We start from the raw sequence: 25,974 nt of genomic DNA on the forward strand, positions 1-25,974 counted from the left end.
ATCAGAAAGTCAAAATAGGGCAAATTCAGACTTGCAGAACTGAAGTGCTGAATCACATGAAAACTGGTCCAGAAAGGCTACGTCGAGGAGGTAGAACTTCCAGGGTAGATCTGGACTGTCACTTAACAGATCAGCAGAGGCACAAATGAGTGAGCAAGGTAACACCTGAGGCAGATACGCCCACTGGAGAAGTAAACTTGAGTGTCGATAGGCATGGATACTCTAAAAGCTATACATAAGAGTTTAGTTTTTGACAGAATAAAAAAGGATGAACTTATTTATACTATATATCTAGCAACTATAGGGAAAGTGAATCTACATAAATGAATTATCCACATAAAATTGAAGTTGGCCCCTGTGATTCTAATCAAAATTATAAAAGCCACAGATTATGTATTTCACTAGCTTTAAACGTATTTTGCCTTTTAATTAACAAAAATGAAGGTCCTGTGCTATAGGAAATGCACCAATACCAAAAGGTCAACAGGAATATAGGCTTGTTTTACCCCTATTGCTATGTGACCTCTAGATCACTACTGGCTTTGCTTTTGTCTTCTCTAGCAATCTGCCTCCTTTTGATCTGTGTGGCCTGGGTAAATGTGGTTTTGGGGGGTTTTAAATAAGAGTAAAATAGTTCTTTGAATGGCTTACTCAAAAGTGTGGAACTTGAACATGCCATTGGTTCTTAGGATCCTCTTTGCTTGCTTTAAATCCTTCTACAAAGTCAGATATATTTCATAGGATTGGGGACAAAGTGAAATCTTGTCCTTGTATGTGGTAATTTTTGTGATTTTAGTGAGAACTATAGACATAAAATTTACTTACCTGGAAACTGGTTGCAACGGCTGTGGTAAAAAGTTAATGGTTCATGGGGTGGGGAGGAAGCAACTTTTAATATAAAAGCTCAACTGGAACCAAATTATTGCATTGGGACAAAATTTTCACATTAGCTCCTGACACCATTACTATGTTACAAAATGGTCATTTATGTTTATAAAGAAAACTTTTTTAAAAAGCAGTATTTTCAGTAGCCAAATTAACAGGTCAAGGAAAGTAGCAGTACATTTAGGAAATTTTCTTTAAAGATGTTTAAAATTAATTCATTTTAAGTAATCTATCATCTGTGTTTCCAAATAATTCTTTAGTACTAATAATAACAATAACTAACCATTAAAGAGCATTTGCCTAAAATACTCAGTCGTTGCAAAAACTGTATGAGGCTTATTTCCACAGGTGTACAGCTAGTAAGCAGAGAACTAGGAAGGACTCTGGTTCATGACCACTCCATTGTACTGCCTGGTTATTTAAACCCCTTTGAAGGTGGTCCATTCCTGCTTTCCTTTAGTTGGTTACGCCAATCCCCACAATTAGCCTTTTCTTCTGACAGAGTACAGTAAGTCTATACTGAACCCTAAAAATCAGTATCACCATTATAGAACTATAGTTGTGGAAAAGATTTTTGAAAACTCCATAATGACCAGGCAAACCATATCCCATTCCACTATTTGCTACTACCCCATTTAATAAACAACTTTAAAATTAAAAAAATCTTTATTTCAGATAAGATTAATATTTCCATAATTCAGGATAAAGTAAATACTTCCTTGAGTCCATCATTTTAGGTAAATGTGATTTCCAGGAATAGAGTTACTGAGTATCATTTGAATATTTGCCTACATGCTTGTTGGAAGCTTCTGTATCCTTTTCTTGGCAGGAATCCCAGTTTTTCTGAATTCTTCCCTTTCCTTTAGGTATTCCATTTTGCATTCTTCATAAAAGGCAGGATCATTATAACTACAAGAAAAAAATGAACATCTTTTCAAGTGAACCATTTTATTAAGTATTTAATATAAACTTACCTTAGTAACATTCCATTCATTAGGTACAACCCTTAGAAGTACATTTTAAAAAGTGACTAAAATAATATTGACTGTCAATTGCAACTGAAATTTTAAAATATTTTTTAAAAAGTCTTCTGGTAATGATCATAAATTCACTGTACACATTAGACTACCAAACTAGTTAAAGAAAGGAAACAAAAAGACCTAGTGGTTCTCTTTTGAATAGCTCTATCCAAATGAGACACAGCAATGAGAAGCACAGTGCCTATCCTCAGGCAGCCCATGGTGGTACAGAGCAGACAGGTAAGGAAGGAATTACTAGTAAGTACACAAAGTGCTGTGACGGAGATACAGACCAGGGCACCATGGAAACATGGGGAAGAGTGGGAGAAGGGGAGATGTCAAGGGGAAATGCTGGAGTTAACGTTTTGAAAGACCACCAGAAATCCCTATAGAAGGCACATGTACAACAACAAAAGATGAGGAAAAACTGTAATGCTTAAAGAATGGCAAGTAAATTGGAACCAGTATGGCAAACTGTAGATGGGATTTCTAATAGGGAAGTATATTCTACAAGTATATTTCATACAGGAAAAAGGGCCTGACATGAAGCTGGAAAGGGCAAGAACCAAACCATGATGGTGCATTTATGCCACAGTAAAAAGTTAAAAAATCTATCTTGAAGATGACGGGCACTATTAGGAGAACAACTGTAAGGTCAGCTTTGTGTCTTAGGCGAATCTGACAGCAAGCATGTGGCAGACAGGTGAAAAGGGGATATCCAATAAATAAAATAACCCAGATAAGCAACAATGAGGGCTTAGGCCGAAGGAGCAGCAGCTGTGATGAAAAGGAGGCAATGGATCTGGGGAAGATTTAGGAAATGAAATCAACAGGAAATAATCAGTTAGAGTTAGGAGACAAGGAAGATACTAGGCAATGGCATAATTCACAAAGACATAAAATGCAGAAGTAAAAGGAGCCAAGTTCAGTTCTGGACTTAAGAAAGTATTCTGCTATACTATCTGTCAATAATGTGAGTAAAAAAAAAGGGTGGAATTCAGCAGAAAGGACCTGCATTCAAAGAACTTGGCATATTTTCACTTTAAGATTCAAGGAACTACAACTATCAGTGAACATAGTATTTAAGATTTAAAATTTTAATTCAAAAATCTAAATTTATCTTTGTGTCCTTCTTTTGACTTATTGCAACCTTCCTAGGAGTTAAATTAATCAAAAAATAAAATCACAAGGCTGGCAAAGGTCTTAGAGATAGTCTGAGTCTGTACCTTATCATTAGGTTTACCTTAAGCCCATCTATAATACATTCTATAGATCAACCTGTTCATGAAAAGAAATTGGTTAAATCACATGGAAATCATGTCTTTGTTAACTGATTTCATGTAGTTGATCAGATATAATGCTCACCCACATAATTTAAAGAGATCATAAATGTTGCTTTTTTAGAATAATCTTCAACCAATTTTAGACTCAGCCAAAAATATCTGGGGCGGGGGGAAGTACAGAATATATTACATTGAATGAATTAAATAACATATTCTTACTATTACGTATACTACACACACATATACACAGATGCACAGACACTTAGGTAACTAACTACTTACTAAGAGGTTAGACATTCTTTTAATGCAGAATTTTCTTTCCGGCATTTCACTACCATAAGGACTCCAGACTCCTTGCAACATTTGGTAAAATCTGAAATAAAAAATTTGGGGAAAAGTGACTTGTAATTACATCAACACAATTTCTGACAGCTCTAAAAACTAATTTAACATCTATTACCTAGACTGTGCTTGGCACATTGCACATGCTCCACCAAAGACATGTACATGAGTAAAAAGAATGAGATGAGTTTCATTTACTTTGTGGAAATAAATAACGAGATTTGAAAAGAGAGACAGAGGACCTCTGAGAAAGAGTGAGGAGGCTTCATGAAGACAGATGGGACTTCTAATAAAACGTATGTTCTACAAGAAATCATTAAGGAGAATAAAAGAGGAGCTGTTTCCAAGACGTGCAGTCTCTGCAGGTCCAGTGTCTGCATGTCTTCTCCTGGTGGCTTCAAGGTACCCCCGTTCTTTAAGACAACCTCGCCATGCTGCCTTAACTCCTGAAAACAGGGCTCCTACTCAATTCTCGGGTCTACTCTTAGATGCCCCAGAAAATTTCAAATGGCTTTCTGTCAAATTTCCATTCTGGTATTTGGCCTTTTAAACTATACTAGCCCCTCTGGTATCCTGCCTTCTCAGGATCACCAGCTCAGAAAAGCCTGGTGCCATCATCTACCCACAGCTGGGCCACCCGCTCATCTTTCTTACATGTGCTCGGGGTCAGACTTAGTTGTCCCTTATCCTTTCTGAAGGACAGCATGGGCTTTGCTCCCTATCATGTATGCCAGCTCTCCTGAATTATTCCAGTCCTTCCTCCTGACCTCTGGCTGCTCTAGTTCCCTGCTTTGCCACTTCCAATCTCATGTATCTCCTGTAAGTAACCATCAATTTCCATGTCAGATCTTAAATTATGACATTATCCCCACAAAGAAGTGGTAGGCAAAAAGTGACATTTTCTGAATATTTTTATAACTCCTTTAATACAAAGTTATCAAGATCTTTGAGCTATACATGTTACCCTTCCAGTTACTAACAAAAATAATTTATGATTATTTTGAATCAAGCAGGTAATTTCAGGAGTCTCCATGAAGACACACAATATGTAACAAAAATATTTTTAAACCACAAGAAAACTGGAAAAGATTGAGATTTATTAAATGCATAAAAACCCAATAGAGGGGCTTTAACTGGGACAACAACCTTATAAATATCCACATCTACCTGCAAACTTTGAAGGATAAGTGGTAGAATAAAAACAAAGGCAGCAGATGCAAGAAATAACTTTAATGCAAATATTATGTCTGGTCACATTAAACTACGGGTGACATGTAATACTCCACTTCAAATATACACAGGATTAGCTTCCCTTAGCTTCTTGTTCACAAGTCTCAGAAGTCCCACCAATTACTCTGATTCCTGAAACTATTCAGAATCGTCTTCATTCCAACTACAAATGTTCTCATTCCTGTCTGTGCAGATGAGCTGGACACAGAGGCCAAATCAGACCAAGGGAGTATCTTTCGTGTCCTTGACTAGACTCCCTCCAACTCAGAAAGGCACGGCATAGAGTCAGCTCATTATCCACAGAGATCATGGCTACCAAAAACTTTTACTCTGGAATGTCATTAGCATTCCTACATGTTAATTTTCCTATTTATAGCACAGTGAAATCTGCCTTTCTAGAAGAATTATCATCCCGAATAAAAATTAAGACATAAGCAACACCCAAAGGGAAAATGCGCATCAAGCTAGCCCAGAAGGGACCAAATCTGGCTACGGGCTTCCAGAAGGGAACTGCTGTGATGATAGGGGTGATGAGCCATAGGCTGATCCCTGGCACCACTACATCCTTCCCATAGCCTCACACACCTACTCCAGACCAGTTCACTCAATGTCTGGAAGAAAGAATTTGCCTAATGAAATATCCTAGCTGACCAAACCCCAGTAATTTTTCTGGAAAACGCAAACACAATGGCTATTATCAAAAGTCCACTTTCCAAATTTAACAAACCCAGTATTTTTACAGAGAGAAATTCACAATATATATTTGGGCATTGCATCATTTTAAGATTTCTTTTCCTAAAAACAGAAATGCCCTTCGTTGGGAATTCATGTGAGACAGCATTTATGTGCTCTGATCCCAATAAAGGCACAGTCTACATATTTTCACACTTGTCCAAATCTCTTCAGGCAGGAATAACTGTGACTGGCCTGAAGCCTCAAGCTGTTTGTAGGGTTTTTGTCACTTGTTTAGCAACAAGATTTTAATGAGGATCTTTCTTTCATACCACATTAGCATACATTCATATAATAATGATGTTGCTAATACTGCCAACTGATTTCTAAAATGGTATTCTGAAACAAGCCCAATTTAAATTGCTCCTTTCAATATAATATTAAATGTTAAAAAGCTTTGTGATGCCTCTATATAATTTAATTTTAATTACCACTAAACACTATAAAAATAAAATTTCATTCACTTAAGTCTATCTTAAGGTAATACAAATGAATATCAATAAACATTGAGAGTAGAAAGATTATTAAAAGTTATTCCAAACTTTAAAGAAAAGAAGTTAAAGAAGAATTCAAGATGTTTTTCTTAAAAATATTGAGAACATGAGAGTATACTTCTTTCATAAACCCTCATTTCTCTGGGGAAAAAAAAACACTTCATACTGTATAATACCCTATTGGAAAAATATTCTTTAGGTATAATAAAATTTGTGGCAAGTACATCTGTGAAAAACAGAAGGAGATAAAGCCTTTTCCTAACTTGAACATAATGGGTAAAATAATCACAGTGTAATTAAGTACAAGTAGCCTATAAAATTTCCAGTTGATATATTAAAAAATCCTTTGAGGGAACTTCTGTATAAAAGCAGTAAGAGAAATAAATGATTTAGAATGGTTTTTAACTCAATTTATGGAACTTTCATTCTATGTTAATATTTCAATAACCAACAAGAATAAAGTTCTTAATTAAGCCAAAGGTAAGTATTTATGCAGCAGCTATGCATGGAAAAAGAAATACTGAGCACTTGATCTTTTACACTTTTCATTTACTCAGGTTTAAGAACCATTACTTCACAAATGTAGTAAGTCATCCAGTTACAACTAAAGCATCCAGTGAGGGATGGCACTTTAAAAACATACCAAATCAAAAGAAATAATTCCCAGTGTTTCCTGTCTTTGACTAGAACCACTCCATTTCTATCTCCACTAATTTATACTTTTTTAAAAAAACCCAAGCTTATACATTTTTACAGCACCCCTTTAGACATAGCACTCATTTCTAACTTTCTAGTACTCTATTTCCTTAATTAGTAATGTATTCATAAAGTACTTTTTCAAGGTGTATTATAAAAAGCAAATATATATTTGGGTGCCATATAATTTACAATGTTAACCTATAAGCTTATATGTAATATTTCTGTGATTACACCATCACCTTGATGGTTTCACCTTTAAATCTAGAACTTCAATTTAATCTAAAGGAAAAGCATTTTCGAGGTCTTGCTCATTAACGACATGTAGTAGGGAAGATTTTAAAATCACCCTTAGTTCCTAATATATCATTAACTTTACAACTGGAAATTATAAGCATAAAACACTTTGCTTTTATAGAACTGGATAATAAAAAGAGAGACATACTTTAAACAATATATAAAATATCTTTTGACCAGTTTAGAATCATAAGAGATTTTTAAAAACACAGAACTGAAAATGATACAATTTGCGGAGGGCCTAGGTAGGAGCCAACTTTCAGTAAGGTTCTCCTGCAGTTTTAAATTTGTAGTATAAAGTTAAGTCTAAAACTCATTTTTTCTCAGGATGAGCTGTCTTTGAGTGACGACTTCTGTAGTGAACAGCCTGACGTCGGGTCCCCATAGACAAGGCTTAAGTGCCGTGCTGCTCTCAGTAATCATCGTCCCTTCTGGAAGCTGCGAAGTAAAGAGTGCCTGAAGACAACGGGAGGTCACCCTTAGTTCTGAGCTCACCAGTTGCAAATGCAGTGACGACGGCCCAGGCCAAGGCAGAGACAATGAAGACAGCAGACTGTCTTCCTTGTAATGACTGCACAGCGGAAGCAAACCAGGGCCACAAGGCCACACAGCACATTATCTTCTATACCTGATAGCATGAACAGCATTTCATGAAGTTCACGTGAAAGATTCTATAAACAGTTCTGACTCTATGTGCATTTATTTATAAAATATAGTAATAAAACTGTAGACCTCGTTGCAACCTTTGAGTCAATGATCTCAGTAGTTTGACTTTTGGAAAGAATTCAATCCAATTCGATTCCATACAAAGCCAAGAATTATAAATAATTCCAGATTGCATGAGAAGTTAATTAGGACAAGTTACATTTAGTTGAAAAAAGTGTACCAGTGAGTATTTGCCAGCAAATATTCTAACAACAACAAAATTCCACAGACAATTTTCAGGGGATCGATAAAATTACTCCAAATAGAAAAACATAACACACAGAGCTGACAGTGTCTTTTACAAGACACACAAACTGAAACAGTGGCTTCTTCACTACATTCACGCCTTTAAAAATGTTTCTGTTTCCAAAGGTAAAATTAAAATACGACAGATGGGAAATTGCCAAGTCATGCTGTCATCTTAATGCTTAAGAAGAAATCTGATTAGAAACATTTCATTTTTCTTTCTTAAATCATATAGCATGATAAAGAATACGATACTCCTGTTTTTACAATAGCAACAACAGTAACAATAGCTAACACTTGTATTTCCTATGCACCAGGAACTGTCCAATGAGTTAATTCTGGCTTCAGAGGTATGAACTGAATCAATAAACTAAATTTTAATTTTTTCATATATTCTTTCAGTACTTATCCATAAACTCATAAAATATCTATCATTCATTCAACAAACATTTTCAAATTAACTTACACTATGTGCCTAGCATTGTGCTAGGTTCTGGGGCTTTTGTGCTGAACAAGACAGAGAGGGTCCCTGCCCTATGGAAGCTAACAACAGTCCCTGCGGAAGATAGACAATTAAAAAGTACTATCCTTTGAGTTTGACATCTGCTCTGATAGGGGAAAGGTGGGGAGGGTACTTGGATGCAAGGGATTGCATTTCCAAACCTATTCAAGAGGGAATTCCCAGAAGTAGTTTTAAGTTATGATCTATACTAATCAAGCTAGCTAAAGAAGAGAAGGAAGGATGTTCTGGACAAAGGGAAGAGTGCAGGTCTGGTGGTGAATAGGCAAGACATATTACAGAGAATAATTCGGAAAGGCTGGAACGTTTCAGGTTTTTTGGTTGTGTGTGCATATGTGTGCATGCATGCATGAGTGTGTTTGGTGAGTGGAGGCAGAGGAGAAGGAAGAAAGGCATACACCAATTATGACTGGTAGGCAGTGCTAAAATGATTGGGCTTTCTCCTAAGGGCAGTGGAAATCCTCAGAAGGGTTTTAAACAGTGGAAAGGCACAACCACATTTTCCGCAGAGAACTAGAACAGCAGGCAGAGGGACCCAGGAGTTGAAATAATAGGAAAACTGGTCAGGAATCTAGTACAATAAATAATGCAAGCAAGACACGGCACGGGGCTGGAAAGGCCGAGGAAGTGGAAGTGGAGAGAATAGACGGCTGTAACAGAAACTTACAGGACCTGGCACACAATTAGTTGTGAAGGAAACAGATACAGGAGTCAAGGATAAATTTCTTGTTGCGTGCATTCTGGTGGAGTCTGATGATTTTAAAAAACACCAGAAAAGGGACAGCATATCATGTTGTCTTGTTTTAGTGGGAGCCACTGAAGGGAGCTGGAGCAAGGATGACTACGGGGCCTGCGACACAGGCATGTAGAGTCGTCCAGAAGTTAGTCAGTCATATGGGTCTGAAGCAAGTCTGAGAATATGGTTTTGACAGTAGTAACTTATAAAAATAATGAAAACAAAAGAGGCCCTGGGAAACCACTGGAGAACACCAGTATCTGAGCATCTAGCAGAGAGGTAGGAGGCTGCAAAAGACCCTGCAGCATCCTTGACAGAAGTCAAGGAACCAAGTGAATGGCCCTCACTATATGATCAGGGTCCACTGGAGCCAATTTTATTTTTTTAGTTTCTTTTATATTTTTAACTATTGCAAGGATGATATTCATTACTTCTACTTATCTTTCTTATGGGACTTCCAAAAAACACAAAGAAAATAGACATGTTTGTAATAAAACTCATTCTGTCTTGCACTTATCAAGTAAGCTCAATGGATCTTTGTGTAAAGCCAAGATACAATATTGACTCTTAATGATCTTAGTTTTCCTACACCCTGAAACACTTCACCATAACATCATAGGAACTGTTTCATGACTCATCACTTATTCCCAACTATAGTAAAAATGACTAAAATAAGAAAAAAAACTGAGAGAATCACCTAGAAAAATGATGTAACAGTGAACTAAACCATTATTACATCAATTTTCTTATGTGTTGCCCATGTATTACCTCATTATTTGTGACTATATAAAAGTAGTCTTTTTGTTTCTGCTTTTTTGCTTTCCTTGAACACAGATGAGTATTAAGGGTTTTGTTTGTTTGTTTGTTTGTTTGTTTTTTACTTTCTAACTATGTTACTTAGAATAATAGCCCACAAAGATGTTCAAATCCTAATCCCTGGAACCTGTAAATTTGTTAGGTTACAGGGCAAAGGGGAATTAAGGTTGCTAATTAGTTTAACCTTAAAACATGGAAATTATCCTGGATTATCTGGGTGAGCTCAAAATAATCACAAGGGATCTTAAAAGTGGAAGAAGGGGATAAAAGAAAAAAGAGGAAAAGATGTGATGTTAGAAGCAGGGTCAGAGAGATATGATCTTGGCTTTAAAGATGAAAAAAGGGGAACACACTCCAAAACACTGGGGGGACTTATTATAGATTGAATGTCTGTGTCCCTGAAAGACCCTACTGCCTCCCACTTCCCCACTCTGTGATGGTATTAAGAGGCAGGGCCTTTGGGAGGTAATTGGGGTTAAAGCCAAGAAGGTGGAGCACTCACAAATGGGATCCGTGTCCTTGTAAAACAGCTTGCTTCCTATCTCTGTTCTCCAGCAGGTAAGAACGGAAGTCAGCAGTGTGCAATCAGCAAGAGGTCTCTCATCAGAACCCCCCAGTGCTGGCCCCCTACTCTGGAACGTCCAGCCTCCTGAACTGTAGTTCCATTGTTTATTAGCCATCCAGTTTATGGTATTTTGTCTCAACTGCTTAAGGCAGGCCTCTAGAAGCTAAAAAAGGCAAAGAAACAGACCTTCCCATAGAGCCTACAGAAAGGAATACAGTTCGGTCAACATCTTGGCTTTAACCCAGTAAGACCCGAGTCACACTTCTGAATTACAGAACGGTAATATAATAAATGTATTGTTTTAAGCTTCTAAACATTTACAATTTGTCACAGCAGCAATAGCAAACTCATACACTGCTGAGAGTGAAAAAAGAAAATTGACAAAAAGATGTTTCACAATTATTAGATGAAATCAGAAGACGAATGCAAAGAGACCAATAGCAGTATTCTAAACTCTAATGATGATGGTGAAATTGACTGTGGGCAAATCGTAGACCATGAATCTTGAGATGACAACATCCTAGATGAACTTTCTCAAAATCAGAAACTGATCATATATTTTGAGGGACAAAAATATGATATTCTCATCTCATCACTCATTCAACAGGAGGGCCTTTGCAGGCGGTATTATGTAACAAAATCCTGTACTATCCCATTGTGCTAAAGAATATGTGGCAGTGTTCTTCCATCGTTTATATGAAGTTTGTGTGCTGAAATGTACTTGGTCCAAACACCAAGAACAGGTGTATAAACAAAGATGAATAGAAGAAATGTATATTTATGGCACACATAAATTTAAAAATAAAAATGTTTTAAAATTATGGAGCAAAAAAAAAGGTGGCTATCCTCTTCAACAAAATTAGTACCCATGAATGTTTTAAAAAACATTGCATCTTAAGGATGCAAGTACAAGAAAAGCCAGGATGGTGAACCAGACCGCGCTAGAAATGCATCTGACATGTGGAGTCAGTATTTACAAGACAGATATGTTTTGGGTTTATAATGAAGAGTTAGTTGTATTCAAAGGGCACTGACTCTTTCAAGAATAAAACTTTGAAAACAAAAAAAAAGAATAAACATTTAGGCTTGATATGTTTCATTCTTACTAAAAACTCTGCTCTTCTGTAAATTTAATATAATGTGAAAATATACAAAAAACTTTAAAAAGGCATCCATCAGATGGCTATCTTTTCTGAGGTAGCTTGGGTTAAAGGAGTGGTCACTACCATCCAATGTTGCTGAGCCATCTACTAAAATAAGAAATGAAAATCACCTATCAGTTTTTCTGTTAAGATTTTAAGTCATACTACTGTCCGGAAATATCTGATTTATATAATGTCCAGGAGGAGGGGTTAGAACAAATAAAAATCCTTGTTCCTTATCACTGATGTATTATATATAGCTTTATTTTCAACTCTCTAGGACTGTTATTTCTTTAATCAGGTGTTCATTAAAAACAAAATACGGTTCCTAACTTCATGTGCTTATAATATAGTGGCAGACACAGGTAGGAATTCTGTAATACCAAATAGCTGTCTCCATTTGATCAATTTGAGTTTGTTAACCCTTTAAAACCTGTACTGTGCTATACAGCAGCCACTGAGCATTTGAAATGTGCTCATATGAACCGTGGTATGTTGTAAGTGTAAAATATATATTGATTTTGAAAGTTTAGGATGAAAAATGAAATGTAAAATAACTCATTAATTTTTATATTGATTGCAAGTTGAAAAGACAGTATCTTGGATATAGTAATTAAATAAAATAGAATGTTGACGTTAACTTTACCTTTTTAAATTAATTTTCACACTTTTAAAAGGTAGCTGCTATAAATTAAAAATTATACCTATGGTTCACATTATGTTTCTACTGTCCAATGAAATTTTCTGCAATGATGGAAATGTTCTCTGCACTTTCCAGTAGGGTAACCACTAGCCACATGTGATTACCAAGCACTTGAAATGTGGCTAAAGCAGCCGAGGATGTGAGTTTTTCATTTTAATAAATTTTAACTAAATTAAATTCTGTCTAGTGGCTACCATAATGGACAATGCAGCTCTAGATACTTTTGGTTCTTTATACTCAGATGAGATGCATATAGGTTAGTAATGAGTTGGCTATTGAGTCATGATTTGAAATTTATGATCATAAGGCTGTTTAATCCTCCTTATCTTTCCTTAGAGCACAGGTGGCAAACACAAGGCCCGTGACCTTGTTTTATCCAGCCCAGCACTTGTTTCTACCTGGTGGCAGCGCCGAGCTCTCACCTGACTGTTAAGGAACAGTTACATTTATACAGCCCTAAAATTACATTCGGTCCTTTGAAGGCAACCTCAAGGCTGATGTGGCCCCCGGTGAAAATGAGTTTGACACCCCTGCCTTAGAGTATATTCTTCTATCCACTGACCCCTTTCAAACCTATAAAAATACTTAATCAAAATATTTAAGAAAATAGAAACCAAGTATCATTAATATCATCTGATAAACTTGACATGCTTAGATGTTATTCAACAAATAATTCAATAAATGAATGTCAAATTTATAATCCTTTCTACGAGGCTTACATTGATTTAATTCACCCTTATATTTACAATTATGGTGGCTTGCGCTGTTATCTAATGTCTTTGACACAGACCTAAATTTTTGATACTGTTTGTTCTTTATTATCATCATTTCTTGAGTTTAGTCAGAGTCAGGGTTGTAGTCAGAATTTATCCATAAAACAATATATAATATTTGGGGCTTTAACATAAATTAAAGAGCTTCGGGGGGTACTCAGATTCACTATCTCCGTTTATTAAAATATAAGTTTAATGGGAATAAAATGTGATCCTGACGAGGAGCACTTAGCAGGTAGCACATGGAATGGAGATGATTTCTCTTTATGGATAACCAAAAGGCAATGGCACATTTATGTTGAGCAGGGTCTAAAATGGTTTTTAATTCATTTCTCCATTAGAAATGGTCTTTTTTTCCTCCTTTTTGCCATGTAACTTCATAATTTTTGCAAGGTATTTAAAGGTATTACAATAGTAGTAAGAACCAAATGATAATGGCAACTAAAATATAGTGAGTATTCACTAGATACCAGGAACTACACTGAGTACTTTATTTGCTCACATGAGTTCTACAAAAACACTGTTAAATAAGCACTAACGTTGTCCTCATTTACCAGATGAGGAACCTGAGCCTTAAGGAGGTTATGTCACATTTCCAAGATCCTACACACTGTGGCACGGACTGGCCTAGGGCCCAGCCTTTTTAATTCTGGAAAAATACTTGTAAATACTATCAAATCCCACTTATTCCTTTCCACAAAGAGGACACAAGAAAACCTCCACACCTAGCAGAAATGTCTTTGCCCACAGGATGGACTTAGCCCAGGCCTGTTATCTCACATGAGGTCACAACAGGGACCCGGGGAGAGTGAGTGGGGAAGATCCCACACCTCCCATCACAACCACAGGAAAAGGTAAGCCACAGCTTACTACTGTTTAGCAACCACCTGAGAAAAATAACATCAGATACCTCCCTCTCTGGTTCCACAGCCATTTTCCGGAATTCTTATCAAATATAATCAAATATTTAAAGTACGGATTTTACACATTAGAAAGTGGCTTCTCTAAGCAGTAAATAATAAAATACTAAATTTTGTATATCAGATTTTAAGTGCTACCAGAATTTGAAAGACAGACACAGGCTAGTGAGCGAAGGAAAGCACCAAATCAACCCATCTTTTAAAAAGATCTAACAGATGTGTAAGTTTCCCCAAATAGTAGAATCCATGAGTATTACTAATAGTGACAGAAGGAGAGGACTGAGTGACAAAGCAAGAGAAATATATGTGCATGAGTCTGGTTTACACATTTTGTTACATGTTCCCTCTTGGACACCCCTCTCCCCGGCCTCTCAAGTACTGATTGAAGCAGCCAACAAAGGAACGGGCACATTTCTGAACATACAGCCATCCGGCTTCCTTGCCATCTCCCAGTGGGTGGTCCCCCCTCTCCCATCCGCTAACAAGTAGAATCACACAAAAGGTGGAGCAATGCTTTTAATGATGTAAGCAATGAACTAGCCTGCTGAAGTTTTTCATGCTTGCAAGTGGTTTTACAGTCTATTTTGGGGATGAGTCTATGACAAGTGACCATTAACCATCACTGGAAAAGAGCAGCTGCCTTGCTCTAGACTTGAGGGATAAAAACGGTTAGAGTGGGAAGAATCTTACAGGTCACTTAATCTAAACTCTTACTCAATTCAGAAAGTCATTCCTAATCTATCTCACTGTTTAGACTTGTGGTGACAGAAAAATCCTTATCTCACAAAGTAGCCAGTTCCTGTGTGTGTGTGTGTGTGTGTGTGTGTGTCTTGAGGTGAGGGGTTTATAGCCTGCAAAAAACTACAGCAAGTCTAATGCTGCCTCCTCATCAAATACTATAGGAAATAATATTACTATTGTTTTCCTTTTCCTGATTCAAAGCCAGTGTGAATGCTGCGCCCTTCTCCTTATTAGATGTGGTTTCCAGACTATTGATACAACCAGGGTCACCCTCCTCATAATCTGCTGGTTTGCAAATTTATGTATTTAACACCCTGCTTTGCTCCATAAAGGATCTGAAACAGCTTGACCTGAGCCTTAAGAAACAGCATCCATAAAGGTAGTAAGTTCTTCAAATCCAAAAACAATAGGCAACTCAAATATAAAAATAACTATGGTTATGTCTTTCTTTAAGAAATATATAAATAAATATATAATATAAATCACTTGTACAGAATTACCAGCCCTTCTTCATCCTGTCCTCTCTTAGCTGAAGGAAAAAATATTTTCACATAAGTAAAAAGTAGCCTTTGACACCGTTAAAATGCCACTTACCAGCTTTCTTTTAATCTAACAGTCACACCCACAACCAAAGAACCAACTCCATACCACACAATACCATGCAGACAATTTAAAAAAAGTGCACAGATAAGGAAAGATTTCCAAGACTTAAACAGAAAACAGCAAAGTGCAGAAGAGTCTATGAATAGTATGTTACCATTCCGGTTTATAACACACACATACAAGTGTGTGTACGTGTGTATGCATGCATCTAGAACGAAAGACCGATGTCTGTGTAAGCAGAAAACGGCTGTAGAAGAATATATAAGAACACCGGTGCCTGTGGTTGTCTCGGCAGAGCGAAATGGGAATCTAGGAACAAGAATCGAAGACGCACATGTGCTGTGTTTTGCTAGTCTGTGCATGCCAATCTTACAAAATATAATTTTTTAAAAAAGTAGTAGCTTTGGTGGAAGAGAGGGGAGAGTAAAAAGCCCAGATAAGAGGAGCTTTGGCTTTGATGAGCAGAGTGAAGCCATGGCCTTCCATTTCTTTTCCTAAATAAGCTCTTTCCCCCTGAATTGCTGCTCACCAACTAGGGTGTAGGGGAAATCCCTCTACATCTCACTAAGAACATCCACTCGTCACTCTAGGGATATTTCTGCATGTATGGCTTAATTTCATTAAATGCTAATTGTTCTCAAATAACAAATCTGAACATTCCTTTTCCCAAAATATACTGCTATAGAGATCCTACTATTCCCATTATACTCAGGCCGGCTGAAAAGCACTCTTCCAAGATGAAATGACACCATCAAAAATCACACTGCTGGCTTTCTTTTCATTTAACATGGTCACAACAACTGCCAAAATGGAAGAAATCTGGCAATGATACGACTTGTACTACCTTGCTAATATACAGGTTCAAATTCTCAGTTTTAAAGAGAGAAAAACAGAGGATAAAAGACATGTTATGCTAAATTTAATTAGGCATTTAATAAGTGTAGTATCCCTAGTTAACAAGGCAAATTGATCCTTTCAGTTCTGGCTGCAGTTTATTTAAAGACTTTACAATTTTACTACTTAAGAGCAAGTCCTATGGAGGTGTTATCTCACCATTTATATTTTCACAACACTTATGATATTGCTATCACACTCTTAAAATAAATGAAAAGCCCATGCCACATTTCAGACCAATATAATGATACAGACTCTATTTTTATTTCTAGAAATAAACATTAAAATAATTCTGTATTGCTCACTTTATTCTTATAATGTTGAATATAAAAAATAGTAAAACTAGGATTTTTTTAAAAATCCCAGGTGTACTTGAAAACCAGAGTTTTTAAAATTGGGCACTAGAAAAATATATCATTATAAAATTCTGATAACAATAGATACCATTTTATGACAAAATTATTATGCTTTTAATTTTCTATTAAATTGTGATTTAGTAGCTTGCTACTTTAAAGATTAGTGTGTATATAGAATGAATTTAGTGGTGCACATAATGAGACAAGAAGGTAGAGGGTGAACATGAAAAGATTATTTTACATTGCAGTGCATGAGCTATTTGATAATTCCAGCATAGTACAAAAGAAAGCTTCTCTCTAGATTGACCATGGTTCAGTTAACATCACTGAATATCTAATACCTCCGACTCAATTAATTCTCACTTGATTAAGATCAGACTGATATTCAAACTAAATCATCTCTCCAGTCAAGTAGAAATCAATATTTCTGATTTTACTTTTAAATTACAATAGAAAACAAAATGCACACATCTCCAATATGCCAAGAGTAGCTTTTCCATTCTAGTCTACCATGGCATGGCTAACACAGTTGATTAAAGAATTATTCTAATTTGAACACCAATATGTAGCAGAATCTGATTAATTTGAACACAGAGATGGAATAAAGTAATTAAATATATCTTATACAGGGCAAATAGAAATTGACATAAAATAAACTTGACTTCTTTAAAACAAACCTCACTATTTATCAGCTCAACTACTTAGGAATATGGTTTTATTAAAGATTGATTACTCACAGAGAAGAGCCTTTTTTCAGGCACAGATATTTATAAGGTGGACAAAGAGTTCTTTTTTAAGTCATGTTCTTTCTGCCACTGCCACCTCCAAAAAGCAGGCACATACCCAAAACCAAATGATATGACTTTTCCAGAAAAACCAGGACATACTGACCTATTCTTGTTGAGGTAAAACTTAGTGAATCCTAAAATAACAAAACGCTTACATATTTGTAACTCTTACTACTAAAGAGAATATGAAATAGACTTTCCTCCTCTTTCATTCCTTCATTCCCTTCAAATTTAAGATGGGGGAGGGGAGTAAACCTAAATTATTTGTTGGGTTAATTGAATACCAAGTATTGTTTTGCTTGTTATCAAACTCAATAATTCAGATGAAAATGACAGAATATTTTCAAATATTATACAATATTATCTAAGAAAGAAAATCACAGCTAAATGTACTATTAGAATTAAAAATAATACAATTTAGATACTTAGTGTGTGTCAAATACTGTGTTATATATAAATACTTTCTGTGTAAAGATTTAATTTAAATGTGAAATATATACTAATTATATATTATTGTTAAACCTTACAAAGTAGCTTACTATTATATACTAAATGATTCATAGGTGTTACCACCTTAGATGTCTTTTCTGGTGTCTTAAGTATATCACTTGCCGAAAAAAAATATGAGGAACCAAGAACTGTGCAACTTAATCTGGAAATACAGATTTTCAAAATTTATACCCTATGAGAAACTGCCTAGAATTTAGTTACAAATTATAACTGAGGGCATGAAATTAAAATTTGCTATGATAAGATACTCTCTGAAGACTTGTAACACCCCAGGCAGGGGCCACATGTGCAACTTGGAAGGTGGGCCGTTTGTGTGTTAGACCGAAAAGGATATTCTTTACTTTTCACGAAAGATGCCACACTATGTTTCTTGAACCTCACAGACATCTCAGTTTGATTTTCTTACTTATGACTGAAGCATATCTTTAGAAAAATATTTCTCTCATACACACATTATACAGAGTGGGGCAAAAGTAGGGTTTACAGTTGTGAGTATCTGAAAGTTTGGTTCTCGTATTACTATTTATTAATAATTATATTATTTCCATAAAAACAATTGTAAACCTACTTTTGCCCAACCCTGCCCATGTTTATATATTATAAAATATATATTCCTCTATCTGTTATGTTTATATAATTTATAATGTATAATATATAAACAGTATTATCTAATATATGTATTATATATGCATACATGTATATAAATATATAAAAATAACAGTGCAAGCACCAAGATTAACAACCAGTGCCTATGCCCCATATTTACAGGTACAGCTGTTACTTTGTTCCAGGTAATTGTTTGCCTTGCAGAAATGAACTTATAATTTTGAAAGTTGGAGTTTTTGTTTTACGTAAAATCTTGTCGTCTTAAATAGTTTAGCTAACTTTGTTTTCTCGGACACCTCTGAGAGAAAATACAAAGTATGTCCGCACAGTGGCGCCCAGCTGAAGGCTGACGCTCTGTGCCATCAGCTTGAAAGGCTTTCACGAACACTTCAACTCAAAGATAATGATGCACATGCAGTTTGTCCATCCAAAACTACTGTCGCTTACTAGGCAACTACTAAAGCAGAAGTCTCATACTAAGTCTAAACGGCACTGCAGCCACAGAAGCAGAGGAATTAAAGGAAGACATTCCCGTGTCTAACTCCCCAATCTCTAATGCCCAGGCCTCATGCTTTCCAGAGTCCTACGAGGCAGCGGCAGTCACAATGGATGTTGCACATTTACTTCCCTTCAGGAACCTAAAACAGGGAATCAAAACAGATTCTTAACTAAAAGTTTAGATTTCTCTGAAGCCCACTGCATGTATTCTGTATCCACTGCTAGACCTCCCTACATATATGCTCCAAGAAGCAAGTGAGGTACGGATATTTTGTTTGAATGGGTGCTACTTTACAAAATAAAGGGGTTTCTTTTCCTCTACTATTAAATACCAGGCATTTAGTAAGTCAACAAATTGTCTGCCACCCTCAGAAGTCTCCAATGGAACAGCAAAGCAATGACACACTTTGTGTTAAACAATACAAAATAAAACGGCAATTATGGGGAAATGACAACAAGTATTACTTGGCAGTGAAAGACTGACTGTCCAAAGACAGTCAGACACTGAAGGGGGACAGGCTCACCACGGGTGATCAGAAAGGCAGCACAAAATTCAAAGGACTCTTCCCACATTTGCAAAGACAAATGAAAGAATTCCAAGAAATGTAAAACAACAATCTTTGCCTCTATTCCCCTACTAAACAGTCTATGAATCAACGTGTGAGTACAAATGATGACATGAATAACTATTTTAAATATGTCTAATAATTTTACATGGTCAGAATCCAATATACCAGCTGTTAGTTATATTCACTCACAAAGCATTATGGCAAAGTCTAGCAGGTCAGTAATATGTGGCTTGGCTTTTAAGTAGATACTCATAAGACATTGCTAAATAAGAATTATACTTTTGTTCTATATTTTATTACTAACTTTCATTAAAATAACTAAATTAATTAAAATATAAAATATCTAAAACATAAAAACTAAAAAAAGGATTTTAAAATTTTCTGTCATAAGGACTGAAGTAGAGAAAGTGGTTGTCACAGTCTTATTCACTGATTCTACAAAGAATATTTTTAATTTTAAAACAGAATGTCAAACAGGGTTGATTGAAATAAAGAGAAATAAATTAATGCTAAATAATTACTAAGGAAGTTTTGTTTATGGAAATGAATAATTCAGTGTGTTAGAAAGTAAATTCAAACAGCAGCTGCTTTGCTGACTTTAAGCTAAAAAGAGCTTTCTCGAAATGTATAAACTTTAAAACTAGAGAATCATCATTTTTTTTAGTCAAACCGAATTATTTCTTAGGTTTCCTGTTATTAATATAAAGTACTGCACGGTTATAATAATAATCAACCATCCACTTAAGGAGTCTATCATTACATTTTTCATGGGAGGTATCTGTCACTTTCTAGTTAATTGAATATATGCATGATTCCTGGCCTGTTAAGTCTTATAACAGCTGGAGGGAGAGATGAATTAAGATTTCTAACAATCTGTTCCCAACCCACTTGGTTCTGGATATTATTCAGATCTCAGAATGAATCTATGGCTGCCTTTTAACTCCACGGCAGTCCACTTCTGTCTTCTAATTACTTACTCCAATATATCAGGAAGGAGCTCTCCCTCCATCAATAAGAAATGAACCCAAACTTAAATAAACAAACACTTGACAAAAACTGCACATATTACAAATTAAGTTCATTTTTACTAAACAACTGATCCATAAAAGAACCAGTTTCTCATAACAGCAGCTAGTCGATACAGAAACTTGAAAAATAAATGTTGTAAGTCCTCTCAAATTAAATCTGAAATTAAAACACTTCCAAACAGCCACATAAGACAAAAGGAAAAATGAGTTCCACTTACATTAAAAATTTTTGTGGTAGTCTGCAACTCTTTTGTGGGTCATGAAAATTTAGACCACAAACATTTGTTTTTTAAAAGTGAAAGAGAATAGGTAATATTAAAGTACATTGTGAATTTCCACTATAAAATGCACACATCCACAACAATGCACATGTATAGGTTATACTGGGTTGTACTTTAAAATCTCTCTTACCACAGGCCAGTTGAAAAGAGATTTTGATAGCCTACTGCATGCAAATTCTTCCCCTCAACAACAGCAGAAAAAACCCAAACAACATATTTGTAATTCATTCTTTTGTTAAATATTGACTGAGCATTTCCATCCCTGCTCTAGATACTAGGGATAGATGAGTAAAACAAACCAGGCTCTCTGCCCTTGTGAAGCTTATTCGAAAGAAACAGATAGACAAGAAACATGATACTGTTTAGTATGTCAGAATGTGGTAAGTTATAGGAAAAGGGAGGTTAAAGGGGTTATGGGAGAGTGGAGATGCTGGGTTACCTTTTACATAAGGTTGTCAAAGTAGGTCCCACTGAGGAGAATTTTAGGGGAAAACTAGAGGTAAAATGATCAATAAGATCATTTAGATCCCCAGTGATAGCAAATACAAATATTTTAGTTTCTAGTTCTACAAGACTGATCAAAAATATTTATAAGGAAAATGAACTTGAAGGAAGAGTAACTGTAGATAAGATTAAATTTCCAAAACTGTATTTCTAAACACAAGCAAGGGTGGCCACTTCACCAACCATCAAAAAGAAGGCCCAGTTATTAATGCCAATTAAGTCCCTCTGAATCAGGGCTTAATTTTAAGATGTCACTAAATAAAAGTACAGACTAAAGACAAATACAACATTTGACTTAAAATATTAATGCAAAAAATGAACTCAGGTTTAAAAAAATCCATTGAAAAATATTAATCACTCAGGGTATTTCTAGGGCAACAAAGTATGAAAACAGCATTCTCAACTTATTCTAAAGTCTTTTGTTTTTCTAAAAAGTCAGTGACATAAACTAAGCATCTCTGCAGCTTCTACCTGGTAACAGAAGAATGAAGAAAAAGTTTAGTTAACTAACCCATCCTTCATTTTGAATAAAACCAATTCCCTGAGTGATAGCAAACATGAGTACCAGCTGATGTTTTGGAATGACAAATCCAGAGAAGTTAACCTGCTGCTGGCATGCACTAAGAACCTAAGTCCTCCATTTTACGTAAGTCAATGAACACAAACATATTTCCTGAAGAGAAGGTGGGGGGAAAAGATGAAAGAACCCCTCCATGTTTTTTAATTCATAAAAATGGTTGAAAAAGCATGAGCAAATTTAGGATTTCTGTTATTATTATTTTATATTGACTGTAACTTAATTTCCATCAGCTTTTTAACTTCTTTTTTTTTAAATGAAATCCATGCAGTTGAGAAGGTAACTTCTGGTATTGACTAATGTCCATGCAGCTATATAAGTTATTCACCTTACTTATTCTGTAAAAATAATTCTCCCAAATCCATCTGATGTCTGAAATGCATAATACAAGTTTACTTGTTCTATAGTGTAGAAGAGTAAAATTTATTTCATCTGACAAAAAGGAAATACTATCACCAAATTTTGCTACATAACTACATAACTTGAAACTTTAACTTAACTACATAACTACATATCCTACTTAACTACATAATTTGAAACTTTAGAAAACAATTCTGTAAGAAAATAAAGCAATTACAGATATTTTTGCACATTAATGAGAAAAAAGGATGTCTCTGTTTTGTACCCATAATAATTAAATAAGGCTCTCATAATTGCAATGAATTGCAATGCCAGCTCTGTAACTTTTTTTGATAAAACTCATTTTTGTAACTGCCCCACAGTTGGTACTGACAGGTATTATTAATGGGCATATCCTGTGATAGCACTTTCTACATAACTAGGCATTAATATTTTAAAGGCCTTTTTAAAAAACCACTACTTCACATTTATTTTACCCAATTAAAATGGGTTCCTCAAAAAGTAACAATTATTCTTTTCCTTATTTGAGACCCATGCAGTTCAAATTTAATCACATATCCAAAATATAAAAGGTCTTAGGAAGAAAATTAACCCAGGTTTTACAGGACTAATGGGTTTTCAAAACCTTGTTGTAGTGACTTTTATGAGGAACATCAAAGCAAATTTTTGTCAAAAGCTGGACATCTTGGATATTTCATATTGACCTCAAACTTAAAATGTGTCTGCATTCACTGCTTCTTGCAAATCATCTGAAATCAAACCTTTGACATCATGAAGCCTCTCTCTCTTCTGGGGTCACGTCTTCAGTCACCAAGTCTTGTTAATGTTTCCTTTGATACTGCCCACTCTCTCTGCCATCTCCCCAAAAACGGGCCCTGTATTTGGTAGCTTAGTCAAACAGCTTCCCCTTTCCCTAGTATCACCTACTCCATCCAGCTTTAGTGCACATATGGATCACCACTCTTACATCTCATGTCACTACAGACAGGAGGAAAAAACAGAGCTAGAGATTAAAAGGACGCAAAACTCATTAAACTACTGCATTTATCTTGCCATAAAATTCCTATTTCTATTAAGAGACTTACAGGCAATCACTAAAGGCATAATTAGCATATATAGGCAGGTATAAAAGAAAGTTGACTTGAGATTCAAAATAATCTCAACAATATGGAAAACCAGGGCAAAAAAAGAAATTTAGAGAATAAACTTCTCAGGGACAAATGAAAACTCAGGCATTTGGTTAAAAAAAATTCAAAGTGTACAGCAGAATGACAGAATGCAATCCAACAATATGAAACAGGACAGGCCACCTAAACCGACCTCAGTATCAGTGTTCCAGGCACAACGGCAGGGCACTCACAGCACGTCTGTGTTCTACTCTGAGGGCCACATACAGAGATGGACCAAATGAGCGAGTTCCTATGGAAAGGTGGTCAGGAGGCCTATGCACACCACGTTATGTATTAACCACGTCTTGGGAACCTATCGAGGCCATGATGGGAAAAGAGAAAATACTTAAATTTAGCCAGAAATGAGGCTCAAAACAGGGAATGAGACTATGATTAGTAAAGTAGGCTTAAGTAAAATCCTGGAAAATGTTAAATTTAAGAATTTAGACTTGATCCTACAGGAAGTGGGGAATGGCATGAACTAAACTGTACATTTCAGAAATCTTTACCTAGCAATAACATTTAGGGCAAAGTTCGGGGAGAAGAAGGAAAATAAATTTCTAGGTTGGGGAAGCTAGTCTATATGCTAATAAAACAATCCAGGCAACAGACATTGAGGATAGTTCTGGGTAAACACTGCAGGATACCGAAGGCTCATAAACCTTTTCGCAGTAAGATAAACAAAAGGAGTTTAAAAAGGGAAAAAACTGGCCAGCTGCCACATACCGTCTCATACCATAAACTTCGCAAAGTAACAGTCAGGAAAGAAAGAAAAGATTCGGGCAAGGTTCAGCATGGCAAGGCTCCCAGTCCCAATTCCTTCCCCTAGAACCCACTGGGGAAAGAAAATGCGCTCAAAAATCCCGAGAATTCCCACTAGTAGCACTCTTCATGCTGGAGAGAAGCAGACTGAGGGCATAAATAGGAAACCTAGAGAAAAGTGAAAAACAAAACCAAACCCCTCGGAATAAAAGCCACCACCCAACTTCAAAGGCTATCTCGGCAGAAAAGCCACCAGGGTGTGCCCCCTTTCAGGCTTCCACACTTCACACAGAAGATGAGCCACAGGTAACCCCACAGGAAAGGGGGAACATGCTGAAGGCCAGTCGCCAAACCACGCACTGGCCAGTGCGCTCTCCTCCCCGACCTCCGGGCGTCAGGAGAGCCGCAGAGGAACACACGCCTCAGCCCTCACGCTGCAGCCCAGCAGGGAGGACGATCCTATCAAGCGAAGGTGGCAGGAGTGTTAGAGAGAATTCACCCACAATTCTTCAAAGGTACAGCACGGCAGCCCTGAAAATACACCCTAAGGAAAGAAAATTCATCTCAAATGTCACACTATATAAGAACTTAATAAAAACACGAATTCAAGAAAACTAGACTTCAAGGACTGGTTGATGAAATAGAGGGAGAAGAAAGAGAAGATATAAATATAAATTGAAGACCTAAACAAATCCATAACAGTGTGAGGTAAATACATTAGTAATATGTAAGAAATAGAATAGACAGGTACAATGCAAATGAAACTTTATAAGAATGACTTGAGGTAATCATAGTAAGTATAAAAGAAAATTTTTTAAAAGGTTAATGCAAACACAGAAAAACAAAGTGTGATAGGCAGCTATTGTGGTAGCAGCTCCCAGATGGCCCAGAACGATCCCAGGCTTCTGCTATCCACGCCCTGAGCTAAACCACTCCCTCTGAAGGAAGGCTAACCCTAGAGATTTCCTTCTAATTCATGAATATGGCAATGTGGATGGGATATCACAGTCATGGCTGGGTTGCAAAATATCATGACTTCTGTCTTGTTAGCAGATGCTCTCTATTGACTTCCCAGCTTTCATGCTTGGAGGAAGAAAACTGTCACATGTGGGAGAGGCTTGTGCGGCACGGACTGGAAGGCGGCCTCTGGCCAAGTCGGCAAGGAGCTGAGACTGTCAGCACAACATCCCACGGGAGAACCAAATGCTGCCAACAAGCAAGCATTGAGTGGGTTTGGAAGGAGGCCCTTTCCCAGACGAGAGTTCAGATGAGACTGCAGACCCTGAGCCAACACCTTCAAGGACCCAGCCACACCATGTTGGATTCCTCACCCACAGGAATAGTGAGATAATAAATGTGTGCTATTTTTAGCCACTAAGTTTTGGGGTAATTCGTTATGTAGCAAATAATATCAAGTGTTAATCCCATTTCAAAGTCCTAAGGATGACTGGTATCTCTGAGGTAGAGAATTCAAGAAAGGAAAAAAAATATTTTTAATTGACAATTTAAAAAATGTTTTCTGACATAAAGAATTGAATCTGCAAAGCAAACTGACAGTATGTTCCAGAAAGAAATGATGCAGAACAGACAACACCCAAAATATATTCTAGTTAAGTTACCAAAC

The 25,974-nt window shown here is 36.2% G+C and overlaps 2 protein-coding genes across 11 annotated transcripts in view; one reads left to right on the forward strand and one right to left on the reverse strand.

Moving 5' to 3' along the window:
• AZI2 (5-azacytidine induced 2) overlaps nucleotides 1–13,651 on the forward strand; it is a 39,753-nt gene extending 26,102 nt beyond the window's left edge. Inside the window, exons 9-10 of one of the 3 annotated variants that reach the window (XM_036030565.1) lie at nucleotides 2,232–2,241; nucleotides 13,588–13,599. In XM_036030565.1, coding sequence (XP_035886458.1) covers nucleotide 2,232 — 1 coding nt within the window. In that variant the 3' untranslated portion in view covers nucleotides 2,233–2,241; nucleotides 13,588–13,599. Of the gene's footprint in view, nucleotides 1–2,231; nucleotides 2,884–13,587 lie in introns of those variants that run through there. The other 2 variants (XM_036030563.1, XM_036030562.1) reach the window with 2 other exon arrangements.
• CMC1 (C-X9-C motif containing 1) overlaps nucleotides 611–25,974 on the reverse strand; it is a 71,295-nt gene continuing 45,931 nt past the window's right edge. For all 8 annotated transcript variants that reach the window (XM_028518263.2, XM_036030573.1, XM_036030571.1 and 5 more), the window contains 2 exons: nucleotides 3,470–3,560; nucleotides 611–1,794 (listed from right to left, as the gene is read on the reverse strand). In XM_028518263.2, the coding sequence (XP_028374064.1) occupies nucleotides 1,674–1,794; nucleotides 3,470–3,560 (212 nt within the window). In that variant the 3' untranslated portion in view covers nucleotides 611–1,673. The remainder of the gene's footprint in view (nucleotides 1,795–3,469; nucleotides 3,561–25,974) is intronic.

Source organism: Phyllostomus discolor, chromosome 7, assembly GCF_004126475.2.
Source record: "Phyllostomus discolor isolate MPI-MPIP mPhyDis1 chromosome 7, mPhyDis1.pri.v3, whole genome shotgun sequence".
Classification (NCBI taxonomy): domain Eukaryota; kingdom Metazoa; phylum Chordata; class Mammalia; order Chiroptera; family Phyllostomidae; genus Phyllostomus; species Phyllostomus discolor.